Source organism: Sinohyriopsis cumingii, chromosome 6 (assembly GCF_028554795.1).
Source record: "Sinohyriopsis cumingii isolate HCF-2022 chromosome 6, ASM2855479v2, whole genome shotgun sequence".
Lineage (NCBI taxonomy): Eukaryota > Metazoa > Mollusca > Bivalvia > Unionida > Unionidae > Sinohyriopsis > Sinohyriopsis cumingii.
In genome coordinates this window covers 146,063,669-146,087,893 of record NC_142966.1, presented here as the reverse complement: position 1 = coordinate 146,087,893, position 24,225 = coordinate 146,063,669, and the positions used below count along the sequence as shown (strand labels likewise).

Here is a 24,225-nt window from a genome sequence, read left to right as displayed (position 1 = left end):
GAGTTTTAAGAGCAATCTTGAATGAGAACACGGGGTCCTTGTGTCTCAGATCAGTGGGCAATTCCACATAACTGGGCCCAGGCATGCAAAAGGATATTGTCCGTATGACATCATTTTAACGGTGGGAGCAATGAGAATGTGAGTGTCAGAAGAGGAGCACAAGTTTCTAGGATCTATACATGGGTGAGGTCAAGACAGGTATATTGGACTGGCCAACAAAATGTTGTGTGCAGAACAGATTTCATATTTGATTCTGGATCAAATATACTAGCTAGTAGTAGTAATAGTGCTTGCAACAGTCCTGCAAAATGCTTTTTAAAGAGTAAATTCGCACAGTGATTCTGCAAATATTTAAAATGTTAATATGAATTCTCTATGAACTTAGAAAGAAAAGAAAATTTACATATAATAAATAATAATGAGAAAGATTTTTTTTAGAGCAGTCTGTTCTCAACAGTAAAAAGGACCATAAATATTGATATCTCTTGAGTTACATTCTTCCAGTTAGAACCACTTTAAGGGGTTTTCTAGGCTTCTTTAACAATCTTGAAAATTGACATTCTAATTTTAAAGTCCTTGAAAATCATTTTTGCTTCCTTCAAATTTAATTGTGGACCGTGTTTTGTCATGTTTCATGGAATATTAGTATGATGGGCTTGTGGGTAATTTAAGATCATTATAATAAGCTCGTTGATTTCTTGTATATATTACCTTTATTTCCTAAAAACATCTTTGGATCACATGCTTGGTCAACTGTTTTCAGGAAAGTGGATTCAAACAACCTGCTTTTTGCAGTATCCATTATTCTTGCATATTTGATCTCCTGGCAGACCTTCCAACCCTTATGATCTGACAGCAAATCTTACTGAAATGACCCTTATGGACTTGCAGAATAATAGCAAAAATGACAAAATTATGATCATTGCAATGAAATCCAGATACTGGCTTATTCATGTTTGATTTGGCCCTGGGTTTCATATTAGATTCATTGTAGTTCACAGACCTGCCACTTATCCTGATTTATTCGGGAGCATCCTGAATGTTTGTTTAAAACCAAAAGGTAGATTTTTACAAATGCTTACCCCCCCAACCTTTTGATTCATGATAGCTGCACCTCCATCAAAGAAAGCAAAAGTGATGCAGAAAATTTGTGAGGAATACACAAGTCATATTTTTAGAAATCAATCATTTTTCAGTTTTCATCTTTAATGGACCACTCTGGCAGCCTAAGTGGTTAGAGCATCTACCTCGGATGCAGGAGGTCATGGGTTCGAACCCCAGCCAAGTCATACCAAAGACTTATTAAAATGGTACTAACCAGTAGTGTTAGGACTGGTCAGCCTTGTATCAGGATAATATGACTGGGTGGGACATAATGCTACATGCCTGTGGCATGATGCCCCAGTGCTGGACATCACTATAAATGCAGATATCATAGTGATGTGACTGAAAAATTGTTAAGTTAGATTAAAAATCCAAATCACACAGTCATCTTTTATGCTGATGGTTAATGTGTTAATTGAATTGACACTAAATATCAGCATAAAACATGAAAATGGAAAATAATAGACTTTCATGGTATGATTGTTGCATACATTTTTCATGTTAAATGAATAGCATAAGGCAGCGGACATGTCAGGTCCTTTGTAAAGTTTTTGAAAACATATGGTCACAAACATTTATCCTGTGTTTTTTTTCTTCAAATCCAGGGTTTGTTTTCTTTGATGTCCTGATTTTCATTCCACTTGAGATGTCTGGTTTGAGTTTATCAGGGAATCAATCTTAACTTCACAGAAGTACCTCAGACACATTAAATTTTCCATATTTCGCATGCAAAATGCCTGCGTTATTATAGAGCTATTGTATATAAAGTGTTTTCTGAAATTGAATGAAAATGTGCTGCAGATAAAAAGACAATAAGCAGCACATTAGTATATACAGGAATGTTCATGTTCTTGGGGAGAAAAAACAGGAAAGATAACAATTAAGTTTATTGCATATCTTGATTTGAGTATGCCTGATGGTGGGAGAGATGATAACCATTGCCACATGAAATTCCAAATAAACTCAAAGATGGTGTCAGTACACAAGATTGAATTTCATGTGGTATGGAACTGCAGTTTCTGTAACTGTACAAGAAGTATTTAGGGTCTAAGTTTTCTTTATAAAACATTATATTGAACATAATGTTTGCCTTCACTGCATCAGCCTCAGATCACACTTTTTAATTGTTTGAAAGCATGTTTGCCAGGTCAACTATAGTAGTAGATACTACTGTGTTATACCTTACTGAAAATTGGTGTAAGTTATAGAAAAAATATTGACTGCCTTACTGAAAAAGTCTTGTTAGGGTTTGTAGGTGTTGTGGAAATTTAGTTTCAATACTCGAGAAGTGCTGGGAAATTCTTTGAATTTCATTTTAACCCAGCAAGTCATCCATCTTTTTAATACTTTGATTATTAACTATGACTGTTATTTGAAGATGTGTGTTGTTTTTTTTCAACAGGAGCTGATCCTAAGTGGCAATGAGATCAAGAAGGATGGCGCATCAGCTGTTGCAGAGAGTATAGAAAATAAAGCCCATCTGACATTGCTTGATTTAGATGGTATGTTTCATCCTAAAACTGTAAAGATGTATTTCATTGCGTATTGTGTGCAAATTTTATTTCCTTTTAACTTTGCAGGTAATGGACCAGAAGAGCTTATGGGATGGTTTCTCATCCATCGTATGTTCATTAGCACAGATTTGTTGTAGCTCTTCTAATAAACTACTTGAAATTTTGCCATGAATCTTTGCACATACACATACACACACACACACACACACCAACACACACATTCATCTGAAATGGGGTTTTACCAATTTTTAAGATATCTAGTTATTCCCAAATGAAAATGGTGCCATTTTACAACCAATATGGCTGCCACAATGGCTGTATTTAAAATCTTGTTGCTACACCCTCCAATACTCATATTGACATGGGGTTTCACAAAAAGGTTTCCAGTGATGTATACATTGTCCCAAATGAAAGTGGTACCAGTCTGACATCAAGTATAGTCTTCAAAAAGCTGCCCCTTTGAAAATATTTTTATAGCTAATAATATCACTATAAATGGTTTCAGCAACAAATAGTCTTATTTTGAATTCCTGTGAACACTTTTCGCTCAGGAGTGTGTCGTTCCTTTTGTTCATTTTCTGGGTTGGAGTGTGGCCTCTCAAACATAATGGTGGTGGTTGATGCTCTTTTTGACAACAGGAAATAGAAATTCCAGGCTGGTTACATTTTCATTTCAACAGGAAATTTAGATGCCAGGCTGGTTACATCATCATTTTAATTCTGAAATTTTAGTTTTAAAGCTTTGCTAGTAACAGGTGTAGTCCATACTGCATATCAAAATTTGGTCATTGAGTATACTGGGAGCTGTACCTTGTATAAAATATATTTTTTTATCATTGTTCAAGGCCACCAATATGTAATTCTGTGTATTATGTCTGCAAGTTGTCTAATACACATTCTGAATGTTCATTTTCTGTTTCCTTTCATTTGTTGATCAGTCACTTTATTCACAGATTTTTCTCTTATTAGCATTTTCCTGATAATATCTTTAACTTATACATTGCAACCAGTATTTGAAAAATGAAATTAAAAAAGGAACTGCAGTTTCCACAGCCTTTATTTTCAAGACAAAAATTCATGGAATATATGCAAGTGCCATATGTTGTCACTATGAAGAATTGGGTAACAGAGCAACAGTAAAACAGCGATTGCTGTGAACCTATTAGATTTCACCTGATGATGATAGGCTGATTGGTCAGATTGGTTTACTTTTAGAAGCAGGATCAAATTAAGAACATTCTTCGAAATTTAAAGCTTTGGATATCATATGCACACTTTATGGCAAAATTCATCTTTGTGATTGATTTTTAAACAAAAAGAGCACATTATAAACAATACAATATGGGAAATGTATGGTGTGTGACATGAGTAGGTCATATACATTACCATTCCATTTTACCACTTGTATTGTGCACACTAAATGTTTACACACAGAAAAAGTATCCATGTTCAGTTCTCAGTTGTTTATATAAATGATGCTTTTGTTTCTTGTAAAAAGTCAGTTAAATAGGTGACCATCCAATCACCCAACCTTTAAAAGTTTGTTTACAAAACTAAATTTTGGTAATTTTTATGATTGGGGCTGTTCCAGTAAAACATATACTCTACCGGGGGGAAGGGATTTTCAAATTCAACCAACCCACAACAGAAGTAATTTAAAAAAATTATGATCCACCGTCAGATGTGTTTTAATAGAAAAACACTGCCCCCTACAGAAGCATATTTTTTAAACATAATTTCTGGCTATGGGTTAGTGATCAGTAGAAGCGATTTTAATATTGGGTTGGGGACAGAAATTGGGTTGGGGACAGAAGCGATTTAAATGACAGCTGGCTGGAGGTAATCTGCTCAATTCAAATAGATCATATAATCTACTGCATATTTTTATTTGTATTTATTCATTATAATCAATCTTTTGTCATTCTGTTTGTTTGTCTGTCAGCCAAGTATGTCTCTGATAATATGAAATCACAAATTTTCATGGTGGATTATTATTTGTAGATGTCATTGATCAGTCCCTTAATACCTACTAATTTAACATCCATGAATACAGATTTTATAATAGATATTTCTATTCTAATACAGAAATCATGAATTAGTATCCTTACCAAACTGTGTTTACTAAAGTGATCACTATGTCTGGCTATTTTTCTTTGTTCTCAGGCATGCTGCTTTTGATTAGAATAATAGTTAAATCTTGTATTGATTTAAATGTGTGGTCAGATTCTATGATTCCTTGTTATTATTTTTTTCAGTGAATGTTTTGGTAAACGTATAATACATGATTTGTCAGAAGAAAAAAAATTGATTCCTGTGGAAGTGATGTTGCATTATTTGTCTACTTTTACACTGTATCATTTCTTGTAGGAACATCTTTTTCAGTTACCTGTCTTATTTTGATGCCTTGTTGCAAGACTAATGTAAAGTTATAAAAAAATATAGCAAGTCAAACATTTTTATATCATAAATTAGATTTTTAAAAATGGATGAAAGTCCAGGAAGCATTTTTCCCAGAGTACTCATAAAATCAATTGTCATTGCAGTTAACTGTGTTGTCAACAGCATCATCATCACTGATGGCCTATCAGTAGCATTCTGCACTTTCAGTCCAGTTGTCACAGGTTCTATCTCCCATTTCTAGTCTTTCATATGAGACTTATACCTATGGCCTGAGGGGCTTTCATGGCAGAGTGGTATAAGATGCTTGTCATGTGATACAGATCTGAGGGGCTTCCATGGCAGTGGTACAAGATGATTGTCATGTGATTACTTGCCTCCAATGTGTAAATAAGAATGTCGGAAGGTCAGTGGTTCTACATAAGTGGTGTTTGGTGTCTCAAAAGGACTTGGATTTTCTTCAGCAGTAAAACTGGCTGCCATATATAGATTCTCTTCATCTGAAAATGGTGTAAAGACCATTACGATCTACCAAAACCAGAGATCTCATGTCTAAATGACTTCGGCTGTTGGAGATAAACATCAAATCAACAGAGGCTCCATGTGCCCAAGTGTACTAAGGTGCTTGCTTTTACATCACTTGCACATCTCACCAAGTGAGTTTGTGTCACAGATCAACCAATTTTGGTTGGTGGTCTTTCGGGTTCTTCCTCTAGTTAATATTGTTAAAAAATCAACAAAAAACCGAATCAAACCAACTAAATCAACCAACTAATCAACTGTGGCAACAGCAGCAAAGGTACTAGTCAATCATTTTTGCCACAGCTGTATGAGTTTATAACTTTTGACTAGAGTAATTTTTGTAGACCTTTGAATATCGTCAACTATGCCTTTCTGACAATTACCTTAAAGTCATCATCAGTTGGTACAAATGGATTTTTCATGGTGAGCATATGAGATGGAAAAGTCTTGAGCAATCCTGCATCACACACTGCCGAAAAGTTTACATTTTAGCTCAAGTAAAGTTGCTCTAACAATGTCCATTGTTCCAACTAGAACTGTAATAACTTATTCAAGCTATATTCACCAATACCTGGAGATATGCATCTGTAATAAATATTTGTAACAAAATATGAGAATGCATCAATGTTTTTCAATGATGCATTTGAACTGAGCAACAGCCACATTCACCAAACCAAGAAATAAAATTATTCACATCTCTCAGGCAGAAGTAGTGTATAATCATAATCTGCCAAAAGATTTTTTCAATTTTTAAATTTGCCAAATATTTTTCCAACTATACTGATTCAGTGGACATATCACCAGAATGGACAGAAACAGACCAGAAGGTTAAAATCGATTTGATACATCTTTTAAGTTAGTTTAGTTAACTGTACACCCTTTATTGTCTTCCTTTTGTTGAAATTTCTTACTGAAGCTGAGAAAATAATGTTGCACACATAAAAGAGGCACACTTCTACTCATTATTATTTTTATTATACTTCTCCATTCCAGCCTGTTCTTATGATCTTGTCCCCCCACATACTGTGTCTTGTTTATGATATGTATCTAAATTTCTCACTTACTTTTCCTACTACTATACAACTGTTCTGTGAATATGCAAATCAGTGTGAAACACAATGGGGAGACTAAATCCAAGATTGAAAAGCTCTACATTTCTGGATGTATTCTGATTGGATTCCATATTTCTGCACAAAACTCAAAAGTTCAGGACTCTACTAATTCAGTTCCCACTGTAAACCTGTGCAAACACCATGATAATAAAATTCAGTAACTTAACATTTCGAGTGTTCATGATCAAATTTGTATCAGTATAGACACATCTATGACGACAGGTTTTGTGAAAAGAAAACCATAAGAAGCTGCACCATTTTCTGGATCTATACAAATCTGAAATGTGTGCTTTCAATACTGCACCAAAGAGTCAGCTGCTGATTTCAGTAATGAGTCGTGCAAACTCAGGTCTGTAAAGGGACGGAAATTATGTTAATAAAACAATGTCCCTCACTTTTTTCAGTTACAAGTAGGACAAGCTCTCAATAGATTGTTTTTACTAAAATCTTACTTTCATTATCAACCAATCAGGGACAGTCAAACCCATATATACTCTATTTTATCTTCGCTGATTTATAGTATGGTTCTCGTTCTTTCACATCTGTAGTAATGTGAGTCCTTTAACAACTCTCAATGGCTGTAAGCCTTTTTCGACCATGCTGACTGGACACACTTTAAGATAATGTTCAAGTAACAGAAATATCATGGGATAACCAGAGTCCAATAAAATAGAATAGTCAAGTTATCTCTCCTGCAGGGATGCTGCCAGGATTTCAGGATTTACTCTAAGTTTTGTGTGTGTGTGATCTCCAATGAGGAAGTGGTGGTGGTTGGAATAGCCATTGTTAAATATCACCCTAACACTTAAATATTTGTCACTTTTTCTTACTGTTCCACTTGTTAAGGCTCTACTGAAATCAAAAGTTCTTGAAGAGATGTCATCTCTAGTTGTATAGCGATTATTAATGTGATGTCATTCGGCATGGTCACGTCGTTCTGGTGGGGTCTTGGCTGCAATGGCAGAAAGACCATAGGCTTACTCCATATTTGACAGATAATTATGATTTTGTCAAAAGAATTAAAAAATTTCTAACAATTCAGTTGGACTCGGATACTTGTTTCAATGAACAAGTTATAAAACGGATGTGTTTATTTTGGAGCTATGTTCCTCCATCACATTCAAGATTTGGATAGACCAAAGGTGAAATTAGTACAGTTGCAGCCTAAACTACTATCATGGCTACTTCAAATGTTATTTAATGTGAGACTTTAATGCAAGAACTCGTAGCTTCAGTCATTTTGGGGTAAAAAAATTTAATTTCTTCGCAAACAACTCAATTTGGTGCGGATTACATTGTTTTTTTAATGATACTGTGAGAATTCTTGATGTGTGAAAATTGCACAAGAAATGAACAACATCAGGTCAGAAAATTACTACCAATGGGAAAATACTGATGGGAATATACAGAAATAATGATATTATTATTTAAGTAGAATATGTGGTGACAATACGAGCGCTAGTTTTACAACTTTGCAAAAATACATATTGTACAACTATTCTGTTGTTTCTAACAACACTGTAATATGGCAATAATTTCTGCCCACGTTTTACTTTAGTCCCTTGCTAATTAATATTTTTAGATTTTACAATACTAAACACATTTACCTTTTGACAATAACACGTCATTACAAATATTTAGATAGCAAGAAAATAGAAGTTACAGTTTTATTAAAAGCACTGGTACCAGTAAGACTAAAGGAAATGGTAACAAAAAAAGATTCAGGATGAACAGATTAGTAGTGTAGTAAAGAATCCATATATCAGAATGACATCAAGTATTTTTCATCATTAGTTAATGACACTACTTAAAAATGTAGTGTACTAGATAATAGACTTTTTTAGTTATCCAATTTGTAATACAAATACCAAATGATGGCTTGGAACCAATGCCAAAAAGTCTGCAGAAAATACCACCATTATCAAAATATACATACGAAGAACCGAACACAAACAGGACAAATTTTATTCTTCTTGCTTTGAGTTTACACAGATGAGGCAGTCTCTTATGTTTAAAGTCATTTAATTTTTGCACATATAGAGCATGTACTTCATTTGGTCATACATCTGCATGATATAAAAGTTTGTCTCTTTATTCTTTTGTTGCCATAGTGGTTCTGCCAACTAGAGATCTACACACATTGTATGGTGATTCTCTGATGTTCCCTATGAGCATTAATCTTGTTTCTGAATTTAATATGATCCTCCTCTTTGTACGAATATTATTCTGTGCTATGAACTCCTTTCATTGCCTGCTGTCTGAAATGCATATGCATAACTAGCTTGAACAAGTTACTGTTCATTATGGTTGTGCAATTGTCAGCATCTCACAGGTATGGCCCCATAGGTATTCTGTCTTGGATATGTTCCAAAAAGAAAAGTTTTGAACCAAAGGTCTCGTTAGGATTTTAAAACTAAGAGTCCATGGCTCCCATTTTGGTAAAAATATGAGTCCCACCAGCAAAAGTTGCATTCCCCTCCCAGAAAACTATGCAAATTATAAGAGCTACTGGTTGCCAGAGTTTAATTACTACATTCAGTATAACACTGACATAGCTCTTGTTTGTCCATCAGAGTGAGTCTGAATGTTTTTGATCCAAGGAAGGTCTTATTCAAAGCACTATGCTAGGCATCACACACTTTTCTTACACTTGGCTACTGTCCCTTCCAAACTATCAGTTCTAGCAACTTTAGCACTCTCCTGAATCTCATTACAATCTTCGTCAGTTTGCCATCGAACCCCAAAATACTCATTCAAGTCCAAGTCTCTACATGTCATGATTCCGAGGTCATATGCACTGCTTATTCCGTTACACTCAGAAATGTACAAAATAATGAAAGCCAAAGTTGTTTATTTGATGTACTGTTATAAATGACCACATGTACATCTCTGGGTCATTCTGCTTCTGAATTCAAGCACTGTAAATATCAGCAGATTTTCCCACCCAGCTGATAGTCAAAGCCTTTGATCTTGCCGCTCAGCTATTGCAGCATGTTCTTTTGATGTACTCTTATAATGGTGACGACTGGGGGATGGGGGGCTTTCAGCCACTAAATTCTGTCATTGTAAATATCAGCACAGCTAATTGATCAACACATTTTCCCACTATGCAGGTGACTGAAGCAGGACTGGCAAGTCTTTGAATTTTACCGCCCACCTAAATAAAAAAAATTGGCGTCCAAATACGCATGATTATAAGCGTTTTCGAGTCCTCTGTCAGTTTTCACTAACATGAACTCTGCCAAAGATTCACTGCCTTGAATCAGTGCTTTGCTGCCTCTTATGCCAGATTTTTCTCTTCCATAATGCTGTATTAGGGTTTTAAGTCCAACATTCCCATAGTCTGCTTGTTCAGACATGGGTATCTTGAATAAATACAACCGGCATATTGTCCATCCAACACGTACATCGGACTCACACTCAACATCAATTTTGGGCTCAAAATCACACACTAGTACTTCCAGTGACATTTTCCCAATTTCCAACAGACCGATATACATGAAATTCATTGTCGTCATAGCTATCACCAGCCAATATTTGCCGTCTGAAAACGTCGTCTGAGGACAAACCGTGTTGTGATTCAGCCATTTTGGTTTCCTGTGTGGCCCTTATCGAAACACGCATTTGTAAAACTTCCACGATGAAAGTAAGGCTAAAACTACCATAAAATGCTTGTTCCAGGGCCAATGAACCAATCAGATTTAGTTTAACAGCCATTCATGTCGAACCAAAGTATTCAAAGATCTGGATGTCGCATCAGGTGTTGTGAAACAGCTGCGGCAGCACGAATTACGTTGCGTAATGCACTTTTAAAGTTGAATAAAAATTGCATACTGCGCAAAGCACATTTTGTATATCTGCGATGTTGACGTAATTTGCTGAACATATATCACTGCTTTAAATGTACGCGAATTCGTACAAATTACGTGTACTCGCGTGTACTAGCATCATTTTCTGACCCAATGTTTTATTCATGCTAGACCGCTAGGAGGGGGTTAGATGCGATTTTAAATATATATTCGGGGTTTTTCTTCTTCTGATGACAACCCCACCAGCGATTTCTCGTTTTGTTAACACAACCCACAACAGAAGTGATTTTCCTAACCAACCTTCCACTGTCAGAATCAAAATAGTTTGAAACACAACCTCCTACAGAAGTTTTTTTGAAGTGCCGTCCCCGGGGGGATATATGTTTTACTGGAACAGCCCATACCTGTTTAAAATTAAACAAGATCATTAATTCACTTTTACCTGGAGATTCTTTTCATTTTCAGTTGAAATGGTGTTAAGAAACACATTTCCAGGGGTTACTTCTGATTGCATCCAAATGTCAGTTTATAAGAGAATTGTTTACTGCCAGATGCTTAGGTGTATTCAAGACATTTTCGTTTGCCTATTTTGGCTGTGCATATGCAGAAGGATACAAATAGATTCATATATAGATTCATTTTCTTGTTTGACTTTGTTGTCCTGGCCCATTTTACTTCAGATCTGTGGCGTGTGCTTTTTGCCTTTGACAGGAATGTGTGTAGCTAAAATTTGTTTTATTAAAAACCAAAACTTGTACCATATTGTAAATCTAAATTTAAGACTAATGTTACTTCATTAGTGCAGGTGTGCTGTGTTGTGAAATTGAAGATATTTAGATGTGTATTTTGCTTGTTCACAGCTAACCAGCTAGGGGAAGAAGGCATTGAGCTTGTAAGGGGTACATTAGAAACTATCAACAAACTGGATGTACTTGGTTCTCTCAGGTAAGTTATTTCGACACTGTTAGTAGAAGTGGTAATTTTGATTTTTTGCACCTGATTGGGCAGATTCAGGGAATGACAATTCTTAGAACAAGCTACCCAAACAGCTAAAAGTTAGAGTCATTCAGAACTGCATTCACTCTTTAATCTTGGAAACTAATTACCCATTATGATAACAATTTAGTTCAGAATTATTTATTCTCTTCAGACTATACAAATAGCCATGCTTTATCTTTTGTCTACACAAACTTTCACAAATTGAAAAGTTGATACGAACTTGTTAAATCCATTTTTATGTGTACAGCAAGCACATCAAATACATGTCAGTGTGATTGACAAGTATTGTGTTAAATCCTTGCTGATGCAGACAAGTACAGTGTTAAATCCATGTCAGTGTGATTGACAAGTACGGTCTTAAATCCTTGTCGATGCAAACAGCAAGTACAGTGTTAAATCCATATCAATGTGATTCCCAAGTACAGTCTTAAATCCTTGTCGATGCAAACAAGTACAGTGTTAAATCCATGTCAGTATTATTGACAAGCATGGTGTTAAATCCATGTCAATGTGATTGACAAGCACGGTGTTAAATCCTTGTCGATGCAAACAACAAGTAAAGTGTTAAATCCATGCTGTTTTGGAACCTGGAGCAACCAGATTTACATGATACAGTGCAAGCAGCTTGATGTGGACACATGTAAAATAAAATGATTGGTACATAATGTGTACAATTTGCACGATTCAATTAAAGTAAAATGGAAATTAAACCAGTGATAGATTTCTGTCTTAAAAATGTACTGTTGGATTTTAAAAAAATATTTTTAACCCTTTTTCCTTAATGAAAATGGTTTATCCGCCTCAGATTTGTATGGTATTTAAGGTGTCGTCACTCTGTTCAGTACTTACAGAAGAATACCAGTTTAGCAATATTACAGGAGGAAAATATTTTAAAAAAATATTGAAATATAAAAATTTATGTGAAATTATTATTATTATTATTATTATTATTATTATTATTATTATTATTATTATTATTGGTGAGATTGTTGGCTTTAAAATCTCCAAAAATTTGTTGCTTTAAACACTTAGGATGGAAAATATCAGGATCAGATGTTATTTTAAATGATTTCTCTGATATTTTTTCTTTCTTCATTTAGTGTAGGTTTTCACTACAAAGTAGGAGTTTTCTATTGTAATTCCCCAGGAATCAGTGTTGGTGTGCACATATATAAAAACATCTATGTCTGTGTATGTATGTGTACAGCCTCAATGCATCTCGGTCATTTTTTCTTTGTGGGTCCTATACAACAGTTTAGAGAGGTTTTCAAAGCAGGGTTCTAACTTGGTACATACATATACATTATTTGCTGGTCAAATGTTTGCTATTGGTTAATGACTTCATAGAAAACGGTATTAACAGCTGCCTCACTTGGCGCTCAGCATTAAGAGGTTAATGTTATGACTGGTCGGCCTGGTGTCAGGATAATGTGACTGGGTGGGACATCATGCTTCATGTCTGCGGCAAGATACCCCAGTGCAAGACATCACTATAAACTGTCACACTGCAGACATTGTAGTGATATGACTGAAAAATTGTTAAAGCTATGTTAAAAATCCAAATCACGCACACACACACACACATTACTGCATAGATTTTGTGCATCTTGTATACATACTGTTATGCTTGTAATTATGAAACTGGGTAGGGATGTGTCATGATGAATAATACTACAGCAACATCTTGAAAGTAGGTCACTGATCTATATTTCATGCCTCACTAACTTTGGAAGAGAAAAAACCCAACAATATTATGCCAACCATGAGACAGCTTGTTTTGCCATAATGTACATGCATATTTTTTTATCATATCTGTTCCCCATTTTATTTCTGTACAATAAATTTCCCTACCATCTACAATTACCAAACATCGGTAATTAGCTTGCATGTGGGTCACGGAAGAACCCTGTCAAAAGTTCAGTGGGCATGGTCACAGGGACTCATTGGTACCACTTGTATTCAACATACCTTGACCAAACTTAATCAATGGCTTGCATGCAAGATAAGAAAGACACCTGTAGATTTTGGGTTCAACAGGTCATGGTCATAGTAACTATAAGAAAAAGGTTGTTACAGTTTTGCTTACATTTATTTGTTTGCTTGTATTTCCTACATTTGATGAATTTTGTTCATGCATAGTATGAATTATGATTAAGCTGGACTATTCATTTTGCAACGCTCGTGCTCAACCTTTTTGACATTTGTATCAAGCTGGTCTGTTTAAAGCAGTGCTTTGATCATGGCCTTGATATGCATGCCCTGGCCTTCTCTATGTGAAATTTGGTTTATTATTAATGTCTGAGACCCTTTAAAAAAAACCCTGCATATTCATTCTTATGAGTGACAGACTTTTTACATGGGACATGTTAGTAATCCTTGATCTGTTTCAAAGTTCCCAGTGGATTTGTACAAAAGGTTTCAATTTCTAAATCTTTTAAGTAATGCAAGTATACCGCTATGTTTTCTCCTGGTCATGTTTTCAATAACATGATTTCTTTTACTCCCTTGATACCCACGAGGTAACTGTTAAGATATTTTGCTTGACCTCTAAATTTACACAGATGAAACTACAATGAAAATTTCTTCGTACATATGAATATATATATGCCTTGCCATTGTATTTTCTGGCATGATATTTTTTATGTAAGTAACATAGCTAAAAAAAACCTGTTGATATTGAAATATTTTAAGTGGGTCCAAAACCTGATATGTTTCTGGTGATTTACCTTGTTTTAAAAAAATGTTTTTATACGTATTTGGGCTTGGACTATTTAAACAAAAGCCTCAAGCACAAAAAAGCGAACATTACTTTAGGCAGAAAAATTAAATTTAGGATGCATTTTGGATCATTATACAGATGGCCTAAATAGATTTTCAGACAATTATAATACTTTTTTTTTTAAACATATTTTTTAACTTTTGGATATTGAAGTGGTCTGTTGATCCATTATGAATCATACCCCACCTTGTTTCATCAGTGCAAACTTTTGTAATTAGGAAAAATAAAGTCTTAAGTGGCAAGTGCAGTGTTACAAAAATGCTGTTTTAATAGAAAAGTGCAGCCTAATGTACATTGTAAGGTGCATGATCATGACTTTGTACATGCGCAAGTAAAAATTAAAGTCACTACATCTAAACTGTATGCACTGTGCAAGATATCAACTGCTGTAACCAGTAAAATTAAAATAAAGGGGATAAAATTCCATTGAAAATATTCTCTGAGTCATAAACATGTAATGTTAAGTAGAATATAGACTTCATAATATTTTTGGTTAATTATATTTTGAAGTATTACAGTATTGTAATTGTTCTTTAATAGTTGAGATACAGTGCCTGATGACAGTTCTTGTTCTTCAGCTTCAGCTTAATATTTTTTCTGTCAACAGTGGAGATGAAGGATCAGATGAAGAAGATGAGGATGAGGAGGAAGATGCTGCTCAGGAGGGCAGTGAGGAGGTTTGTGTTTTTATCTGAGTAAATTTTTTCAGAGTCAACATAGGCACTTTTTATAAAAATGTGTTAATATATACTTTTGAGACAGGGACCAGTGAAACATTGGTAGTGCTCTGTAGTTAATATATACTTTTGAGACAGGTACCAGTAAAACATTGGTAGTGCTCTGTAGTTAATATATACTTTTGAGACAGGTACCAGTGAAACATTGGTAGTGCTCTGTAGTTAATATATACTTTTGAGACAGGTACCAGTGAAACATTGGTAGTGCTCTGTAGTTAATATATACTTTTGAGACAGGGACCAGTGAAACATTGGTAGTGTTCTATAGTTAATATATACTTTTGACACAGGTACCAGTGAAACATTGGTAGTGCTCTGTAGTTAATATATACTTTTGAGACAGGTACCAGTGAAACATTGGTAGTGCTCTGTAGTTAATATATACTTTTGAGACAGGGGCCAATTGAAACATTGGTAGTGTTCTATAGTTAATATATACTTTTGAGACAGGGACCAGTGAAACATTGGTAGTGCTCTGTAGTTAATATATACTTTTGAGACAGGGACCAGTGAAACATTGGTAGTGCTTTATAGTTAATATGTACTTTTGAGACAGGGGCCAATTGAAACATTGGTAGTGCTCTGTAGTTAATATATACTTTTGAGACAGGTACCAGTGAAACATTGGTAGTGCTCTGTAGTTAATATATACTTTTGAGACAGGTACCAGTGAAACATTGGTAGTGCTCTGTAGTTAATATATACTTTTGAGACAGGGACCAGTGAAACATTGGTAGTGTTCTATAGTTAATATATACTTTTGACACAGGGACCAGTGAAACATTGGTAGTGCTCTGTAGTTAATATATACTTTTGACACAGGTACCAGTGAAACATTGGTAGTGTTCTATAGTTAATATATACTTTTGACACAGGTACCAGTGAAACATTGGTAGTGCTCTGTAGTTAATATATACTTTTGACACAGGTACCAGTGAAACATTGGTAGTGCTCTGTAGTTAATATGTACTTTTGAGACAGGGACCAGTGAAACATTGGTAGTGTTCTATAGTTAATATGTACTTTTGAGACAGGTACCAGTGAAACATTGGTAGTGCTTTATAGTTAATATGTACTTTTGAGACAGGGGCCAATTGAAACATTGGTAGTGCTCTGTAAGTATCTTGTACTTTTGAATAGGGACCAGTGCAACATAGGTTGTGGTCTAAGTTATTATATACTTTAGAGATAGCGGCCAGTGAAACATAGGTAGTGCTCTATAGTTATTATGTACTTTTGAGACAGGGAGCAGTATAAGGTCAAGTTGTTTACATTGGCAGCATGTTGTTGTTGTAGGATTTAATGTCATTTTTCAGCACACAATAGGCTATACATGGCGGCCAGTATTAATGGTGGAGGAAGAACCCGGGAAATCCCCATAAAGAACCACCAACCCTCGAGAAGCTACTGGCATGCTTTCTCACATACCCACATTGGCTAAATCCAAGACTTGAACTCACATAGACAGAGGTGACACTGGCAATATGCACAATGGAGAGAAAATTGGCATACCTCTATATAACTTTTATATACTATAGATTTTATTACATTTCGTAATCATAGAAACTTTGCACCATCTAAAGCAAACAGCTGATAAAATGTCTGCTCCCATGTACTTGAAAAATGAGCTTGAACTTGTCCCATGTACACTAACTAAATCAGTTTTAAAAACAGGAAAATGAATTTCGCTAGTTTGTATACTTTTGAATTATATTTTGAGTCAGACTTGGGCACAGTTTACTAAAATTTCCATGTCATAAACAGTTGACAAACAAATTGTTTCCAGCCTGCTGTAGTCTGACTCCACATCAACCAATTCTGAGCATGAAAAAGTTTTTATGCATTTGAAGTTAATAAAGTCAGGGCTCGTGTGCCTGTGATAATGATAACACATCTACTTCGATAACTCACACACAAAGGGGTCAGAAAATAGACTGCATTATTATAACTGAGGGCACAAGTTACTTGTGGACCCAAGAAAGAATAAGAAAGGTAATGGGGCTGTTTAATGGCTGAATACTTTTTTTAATTGCATTTGGAATAAGTGTCAGTGAAGAGCTTATTCTAACGAGGTTGTTCACTTTTCTGTATAAATTAGCTTTTCTTTCTTCAAGATAACTAACCTGGTTTCAATAACCATCATACGTAAATGAAAACATTGTGTATTACGGCTCAGCTTTTTTTGTTGTTGATTTCAACCAAGCAAGATTCCTTTTTTTCAAAACATATGGACGTTTATTTCATGAAACAACCAATTCTTTTTATTATTGTTCTGTTAGTAAAATATTGATATAAATTGCAAGTAGTAGTGAAACTTCTCATCCTTAAGGAAATATTTCAATTCAGGAACTTTCAGTTGGCTACAAACTCCAAAACCTGCTTCTCCACAATGAACATAATCTGTGAAACAAAAGCTTTTTATTTCGCTTTTGTTTCATCAAGTACTCATTTTGCTTGATTGACTTGCTGTCTTTGATCACAATTGTGAATGAGTAGGTTAATTTAATGTGGTTTCATTATATTACTTACACAGTAATATTTATAACAGTGTTTGCGCATTGAGTCATATGATATTTCTTTATCTTAGCAGTACCTTCCTCATTGAGGAAAAGACCAGTCACTGTAGATATATGCCAGTGACTGCACAATTCAAGGAGGAACCTCTGTTTGGTTAGGAAATGCCTGTCTACTGACCATAAAAGGCGGGAGAATAATATAGGAAATTTGTGGGTGTGTGTGTGTGTTAAAATGGCTATTGTGAACTAGTGATTGGTGAGTAAAGGTGGCTATTAGAAGGGTTATATATATATAGTGATGGGAATCGGTCAGAAATTCGTAATCGATAATCGGTTCCACTTAACCAACTGACAATCGATTATTATCGGTTACTAAGAGCAAGTTTTAATTTTTGTTTGTTATACAGTTATATCTTTGATCAAAACTTCTAGATGTTAACAAATGTACATGAGTAATCTCTTTTAATGAAATGTATACTTTAACCTGATAATAATATTACATTTTTTTCTATTGTGTTGTGCGTTATTTTTGTTCTACAGCTTTGTTAAATGAAAGCATCTTTTTATGGCTGATAAGTCATATGGAACTGAAATACTGCTACAATTCCCCAAAATCCTTTCAGTCATATGTGATGTGTTTATAATTTTAAGTGTAGAAGGACATGGTTTTCTTGTTTGTCATTGTTTACAAATACTACAAATGATGTTGCATTTAAACTGAAACAAATCATCAAAATGTGTTTAAATTTATTAACTCAACAATTTAACAACTTTATCATGTAATAATGACTAAATATTACTAATTATGAAATTTTGCACCTATGAACTATCCAGTGGTTTTATATTTGTAGTTGTGAAGAGAATTAATAAATTTTAGGTCAACTTTAGTGGCTGGGTGTTTTACTAACCTTTGTGCTTTGCATGCAACTAAAAAGTAGTCTCCCATTACACACAATCGATTATGGAGTTCACAATTGATTATCTTATTGGTTCACTCAACCAACTGATGATTGATTATAATCGATAATCGGAACAACATTATATATATATATATATGTAAGATGACTATGAGTTTTGTATCATATGTACTTAGTGTACATCAGCTATGCCATGCATGTGTATTACGTGGACAGAGGTAAATCTAGGTTACAGTAGCCCAGAAGGCAGCAAAAGAGGAGGAAAGATAACATTGACATTCTCAGTATTTACATCCAAAGTCATCCTCCATTGCAAGTCTTGATGGGGATGCTGGGTGCCCTCCCTCCTTCCCAACGTAAAGTTCTCGCTTGCAACCATCAAACTATCAGCCACAGTAACATCCGTGCAGGGGAAGATAACAAGGTTGAGAAGGTACAACTGTATGCCTTCAAACAGATGCATTGTTTGGTCCAAGAATAACACAATTGTTGACATCAGGCCACACATATTACCTTTTTTCTCTTGCTCGCTATCCACACCTTTTTTAGAGTCATTGAGGGAGTGCCCCCTCTGCCCAGTTTTAGGCTGCCCAATGGGCGCTAGCACTTCTGTATCCGAGCAAGTCCAGATGCATGGGGTTCATATTTCATAATATAGCCTTGCTGTCACTGGCTGTCCAGCTGCCATTGGCCATCCAGCTGTCCAAGCATGGGGACTCTTTTATGAAACAGTCTGGCCAACAAGGATGTTTGTTTTGGCCATAATGGTTGGCATCATAAACTTACTATGACGTACAGCCATGCCCTTAGAGTGGCTGGTACAGGTGATAGCTGGACCGTCTTCTATACCAACAGCATCCAGGCCTACCATATGACAGGCTTATCCAGAGCTGCAAGTGGAACCAGATCAGGACTCATCATTCAATGTGACAAAGCTTCTACAAATCAGCCATCCTCAAATCTGACCATGGAATGGACTGAATTTAGCTTCAAGGCTGCAGTTGAGGAAATTTATAAGGTATTGGGAACCTAAGAATGCCCTCCACCTTCTACTGCTACCAAAGACTATAAAGTTAAAGTATCCTTATATTTTAATGAGGAGGAAGAGACATTGTCCTTTTGGCTAATTCTCCAATCAGCTAAGATAGTGACCAGTTGTAAGGTAGAATTGGTAACATGGGAAATTTTCTTTTCAGAAAGCCAAGTACCAGCAACATTTTCATCTCGCTGGTAAAATAACTCACTCCAACACACCCTTGACAAAAATCTAGCAACAGGTCGCATGTCTGCTCCACTGTTTTATAAGGTGCACAAAACTGTGTTTCATGCTACTCTGGAATGTAGTTGCTATGATTTCAATGTTAGATTTGGCCCCATTGGCAAGTTTATGACTCGTGGAGAACTCCAGCAATGCCCAGGCTTGGGAGGCGATAGCCCGGATTGTTAGAGTCATTGACCAGGCAGCTCACCATTCCATATCCAATACTTTGCTTCAGCCAACTTAGACCTGATGTGACACATGTCTCTGGTCCATGTTGCTCAAGCCTCGTCATACCCTGGCTTTACAGCTGACCCTGTTTGGGTCACCATTACTTGTCCAAATAAAAATTGAAGAAGTTCGGAGGCAGGCAGCTCAAGAACTGACCATCTAACTTGTAGCTCAACCCACACATTCGTTTCAAAATAATCAGCCCCCAACACTACAGAGGGGACGATAAGCTGACTAAGGATATGGGATCTTCTCAGTCAAATATGCAATATAGTTCTCAGCCCAAGCTAGGAGACAACTATGCACAGGTGGGAAGAAACCAATTTTCTCTGCCCTCAAGCCACCTAACTCTAGATTTTGACTTACCCTCTCCACCACCAGCAAATAGCCATCATACGGGTGGCCACCTCCTGCAATTTCAGGCTCACTGGATCACCTTACTCCCTCAGAAAACTTGTGATCCAGGTCATTTCAAAAGGCATTCGGTTTTCATTTATCCAAGCCCCTCCTCTTTCCTCCTGTGCCCTCTTCACAGACATACTATCACATCAGGTGAAGGATGCCATTCTAAAACAGAAAGATATGGTCACTCGTTGATAAATAGGTGGTAGAGTTTGTGCAAAAACCATCATTACTAGGGTTTTATACCAGGCTGTTTCTTATTTAGAAGGTGAATGGAAAGTTGAGGCCAATCATCAGCTGGAGTCACCTCAATCAATACATTTTGCTACTGAAATCAAGATGGAGATGGCAAGATGAATCTTTCTCTCTGTCAGATGGGACGAGTATGGCGTCAGTCTCAATCTGACCAATGCATATTTTCTCATCCCTATCCATTCTGATTCACAGAAATTTCTATGTTTTGCTTACCATGACATTGTTTATCAGTTCAGAGCCCTACCCTTTGGCTTCAACATCAACCCTTTGGTTTTTACCAGGGTTATGGATTGTGTCACACACCCCATGCGCCAACCCGTAGGAATGTGGAAATGACACTTCAGATATGTACTTACAAAATAAAAGCACAGCTTATGGAAATATGTTTGTTTACGGTAAAATCCAGATAGTGACTTGTCCTCCTTTGATTGGAATCTGTGTTTCATATTAGCTTTAGTGGAATTAATCAGGGAGCCAGACTGATTTTACCAGTGTACCTCAGATGCTTAAAATTGCACATATTTTGTGATGCAAAACATCTCTATGATCAGGCTTTTGACTGTTTTATTAATTTTACAAATGGCATCCAACAAGTGACAGGTGATGATGTAAGGGACAATAATCCTCTTAAAAAGTTTTAATAGCACAGATGAATAAAAGGGAATATTTAGATTCTTGTGAAAAACGCCGGAAGGGCAACAGTTATGTTTAATGGACATCCTTTGTTGGTTTGAGCATGTCAAATGGCAGGAAAGACGATTGCTGTCTCCACTACATGAACTTTTAATTTTTTTAAGGATTACAAAACGTTCTGAGATATCAAGAAGCCATTGAGCTCCATAGGGTTTGGAACTGCAGTTTGTGAATCTGTACTGGAGGTAATTAAGGTTAAATTAAACTTTTGAGGCGAACATGTTTATCGTCACTGCATCATAGCTGCCAACCCTCACGAATTTGGTGTGAATATCACGACTTTTTCAGCGATTCACGGATTCACGCTGCAAGCCAAACATTCACGAATTCTCCAATCCTCAATTATTTAAAGCTATAATAAAATAAACGATTTCCCGTTAAGCGCTAGTCATGATATTCACAGTTGCCGAAACGGTCAGGTACTGCTGTCGCAATATTAGTAGATCTACATCTGATTAGTACAGTTGGCCCGGTAGCAAGCATTTTATCCTATTTTAATCTATATGTATAAGAGTAGTTTTACAAATGCTTTTGAGAGAAACTGGGGCCTAACCGGAATTATGCTCCGCGCATGCGTCACCAACACTGATTTGAGTTACTGTTCAGCATTGCATGTAAGATGTTGAAAATGTCTTCACCACCAAGGAAAAAGAAATGTATTGCTCAAAAAGTGAAGTTTAATTTGGAATATATCAAAAGTTGGCCGTGCATTCTGTCATTAAACACTGATATTCATCATGCATTTTGCACTCAGTGTGCCATTGAAGAGATGATGTCAGGAAGCACGTCGGTTGCAAAAAACATGTAGAAGTTAGGAAAATTAAGAATTCGCAGATTTCATCTTTTAAGCCATTGGCGGAAGACCTGCAGGCTACCAATTCTAAAGCATTATTTGTGAGTTTCCTTGTCGAACACAATCTACCTTTATCAGCTGGAGACCATGCTAAACATTTGTTCTGACAAATGTTCCCGGACTCGAAAATCGCTTCCAAATTTTCCTGTGGAAGAACCAAAAATGCTGCAGCTCCTGTGCATTCCTCACAGCAACAGGCAACAGTGACAGCGAAAGAGTATTTTCTCTAGTGAGGAAAAATAAGACAGACTTTAGGGCCTCCTTAGCTGCAGAAAATTTGTCAGCAATTTTAGTCACCAAGATCAACTAGCAGGCAAGAAGTCTGAACTGTTTAGAAAACAAATTTACGATCAAGCAGTTGAGGAAGTCTGCCACAGTATCATGTCTTGATAAATAAATATTTCTGCATATATGTAGGGTTTTAGTTTTATATTGCAAACTTGATATAGTGTAGTTTTGATGGTCAGAGTGGATGGAGTTATTGTCATGGTATTTTTCACAAATTCATGTCCATCATGACTTTTTATCCCTATTTTCACTAATTGTGAGCCTGGAAGGTTGGCAGCTATGCTGCATCTATCTTGAATTGCATTTCTGGATTTTAAAGGCATGTTTTCCAGTTTGACAAGAGCGGTACATGATATTTTGTTTTACCTTACTGAAAGCTGGTCCAGCTTAGAGAAAAAAATCTGACAGCCTTGCTAAAAAGGTCATGTTAGGTTTGGCAGGTGTTCGTCAACCTGTTCCAATCAGCTTCATCTACAACAATGGCAGCTTGCTTGGTTGACATCCTCCAGAATGATGTGGTATGTTCTAGTTTATCTATGATGATCATTTTGTGACAAGGTGAAATCACAACTCCATCTTTGTCTCTCCATTTCCAGACCCAGAAACTTGGACCATGGATGTTCTGTCAATCAATTGGGAGGGTTCATGCTTACCCTTCCATGGTCTTGTTACCAAAAATAATCCAGAAGTTACAGGGTCAGAAATGCAAGTTGATTCTGATAGCCCTGAGATGGGACAAGTCCTGGATTACTGATCTACTACAGTCTGCCCAGGAAGATTCTAGCCAACCACAATCTTCTCAAGCAGCTATGGTCAAGGGTGTTCCATCCCTATTCAGTCTGTCTTCTTCACACTTGACTCTTGTCTGGACAGCCTTGCAAGACAGTTATACCTTCAATTGTGAGAGAATCTCGAGAGCAAGAAGACCCTCCACTCTGAAGGCTTAAGAGGGAAAGTGGCTTTTTTTTTTTAGCTCTTCGAGAAGAGACACTTAGCCCCGATTACTATCAAAGGCTACTGCTCCATATCTGACACATTCTGGCATCATGTTGGTTGTGATATCAAGCATGGTAAAGATCTATCAGATCTTTTATCCAATTTTTATCTCAATTGACCCAAATCCTTCACTCTGTTTCCAAAATGGAATATGTCCCAGGTTTTAACATGGCTCAATTCATATAATTTCGGCCCACATTTTGCTACGGTTACTATGATACCACACATATTTCCTGATTGCTTTAGCTTCAGCATGCAGGGTGAGTGAGTTACATGCCTTTTCAGTTGACCTGAAATATCTTCAGTTCAGATTGGCTGGTTTGGTGGTCCTCTTGACACAACAAATCTTTGTAGCCAAAAATAGATTTCTGTCAGTCTGTAATCAAAGAGACGTCTTTCTCTCACTCTCTTCCATAGACGGGTGGAGAGCATCAGCCATGCAGAATCCTGTTCACACTCAAGCCCTACTTGAAACGCACATAGACAAGTCATGGCGTGTGCAAGTGCCTATTTCTTTTGAAAGCTGGGAAACAGGCCTTGCTTCATGGTTGAAATGGGTTATACATGCTTGGCGTACTCAGTCTCACGATGACAAAATGACCTAATGAAGATTGCTGCTCATGAGATTAGAGCAATCTCTGTGAGTATTGTGTTTGAATGTAACATTTCAATCTGAGATGTAGCAGAAACTGTTGTCTGGCATGCAGAGGCAAACCTTGAATCTGGTAGGTCCAGTGGCAGTGGTCCAGATGACCACCAAGCCCAATTAAAACAACAGCCTATCAGCTTTGCTGGATTTGCCAGTGAAATTTTGTAGGTAAGATTATTTCAATAATTATCTTA

General features: G+C 36.2%; 1 protein-coding gene across 1 annotated transcript in view; it reads left to right on the top strand.

Moving 5' to 3' along the window:
* The window catches only part of LOC149798210 (ran GTPase-activating protein 1-like), a 110,902-nt gene that overhangs the window by 34,035 nt on the left and 52,642 nt on the right, over positions 1 to 24,225 (top strand). Inside the window, exons 8-10 of the mRNA XM_089963296.1 lie at positions 2,507 to 2,606; positions 11,319 to 11,403; positions 14,844 to 14,913. Of these exons, the coding sequence (XP_089819422.1) occupies positions 2,507 to 2,606; positions 11,319 to 11,403; positions 14,844 to 14,913 (255 nt within the window). The remainder of the gene's footprint in view (positions 1 to 2,506; positions 2,607 to 11,318; positions 11,404 to 14,843; positions 14,914 to 24,225) is intronic.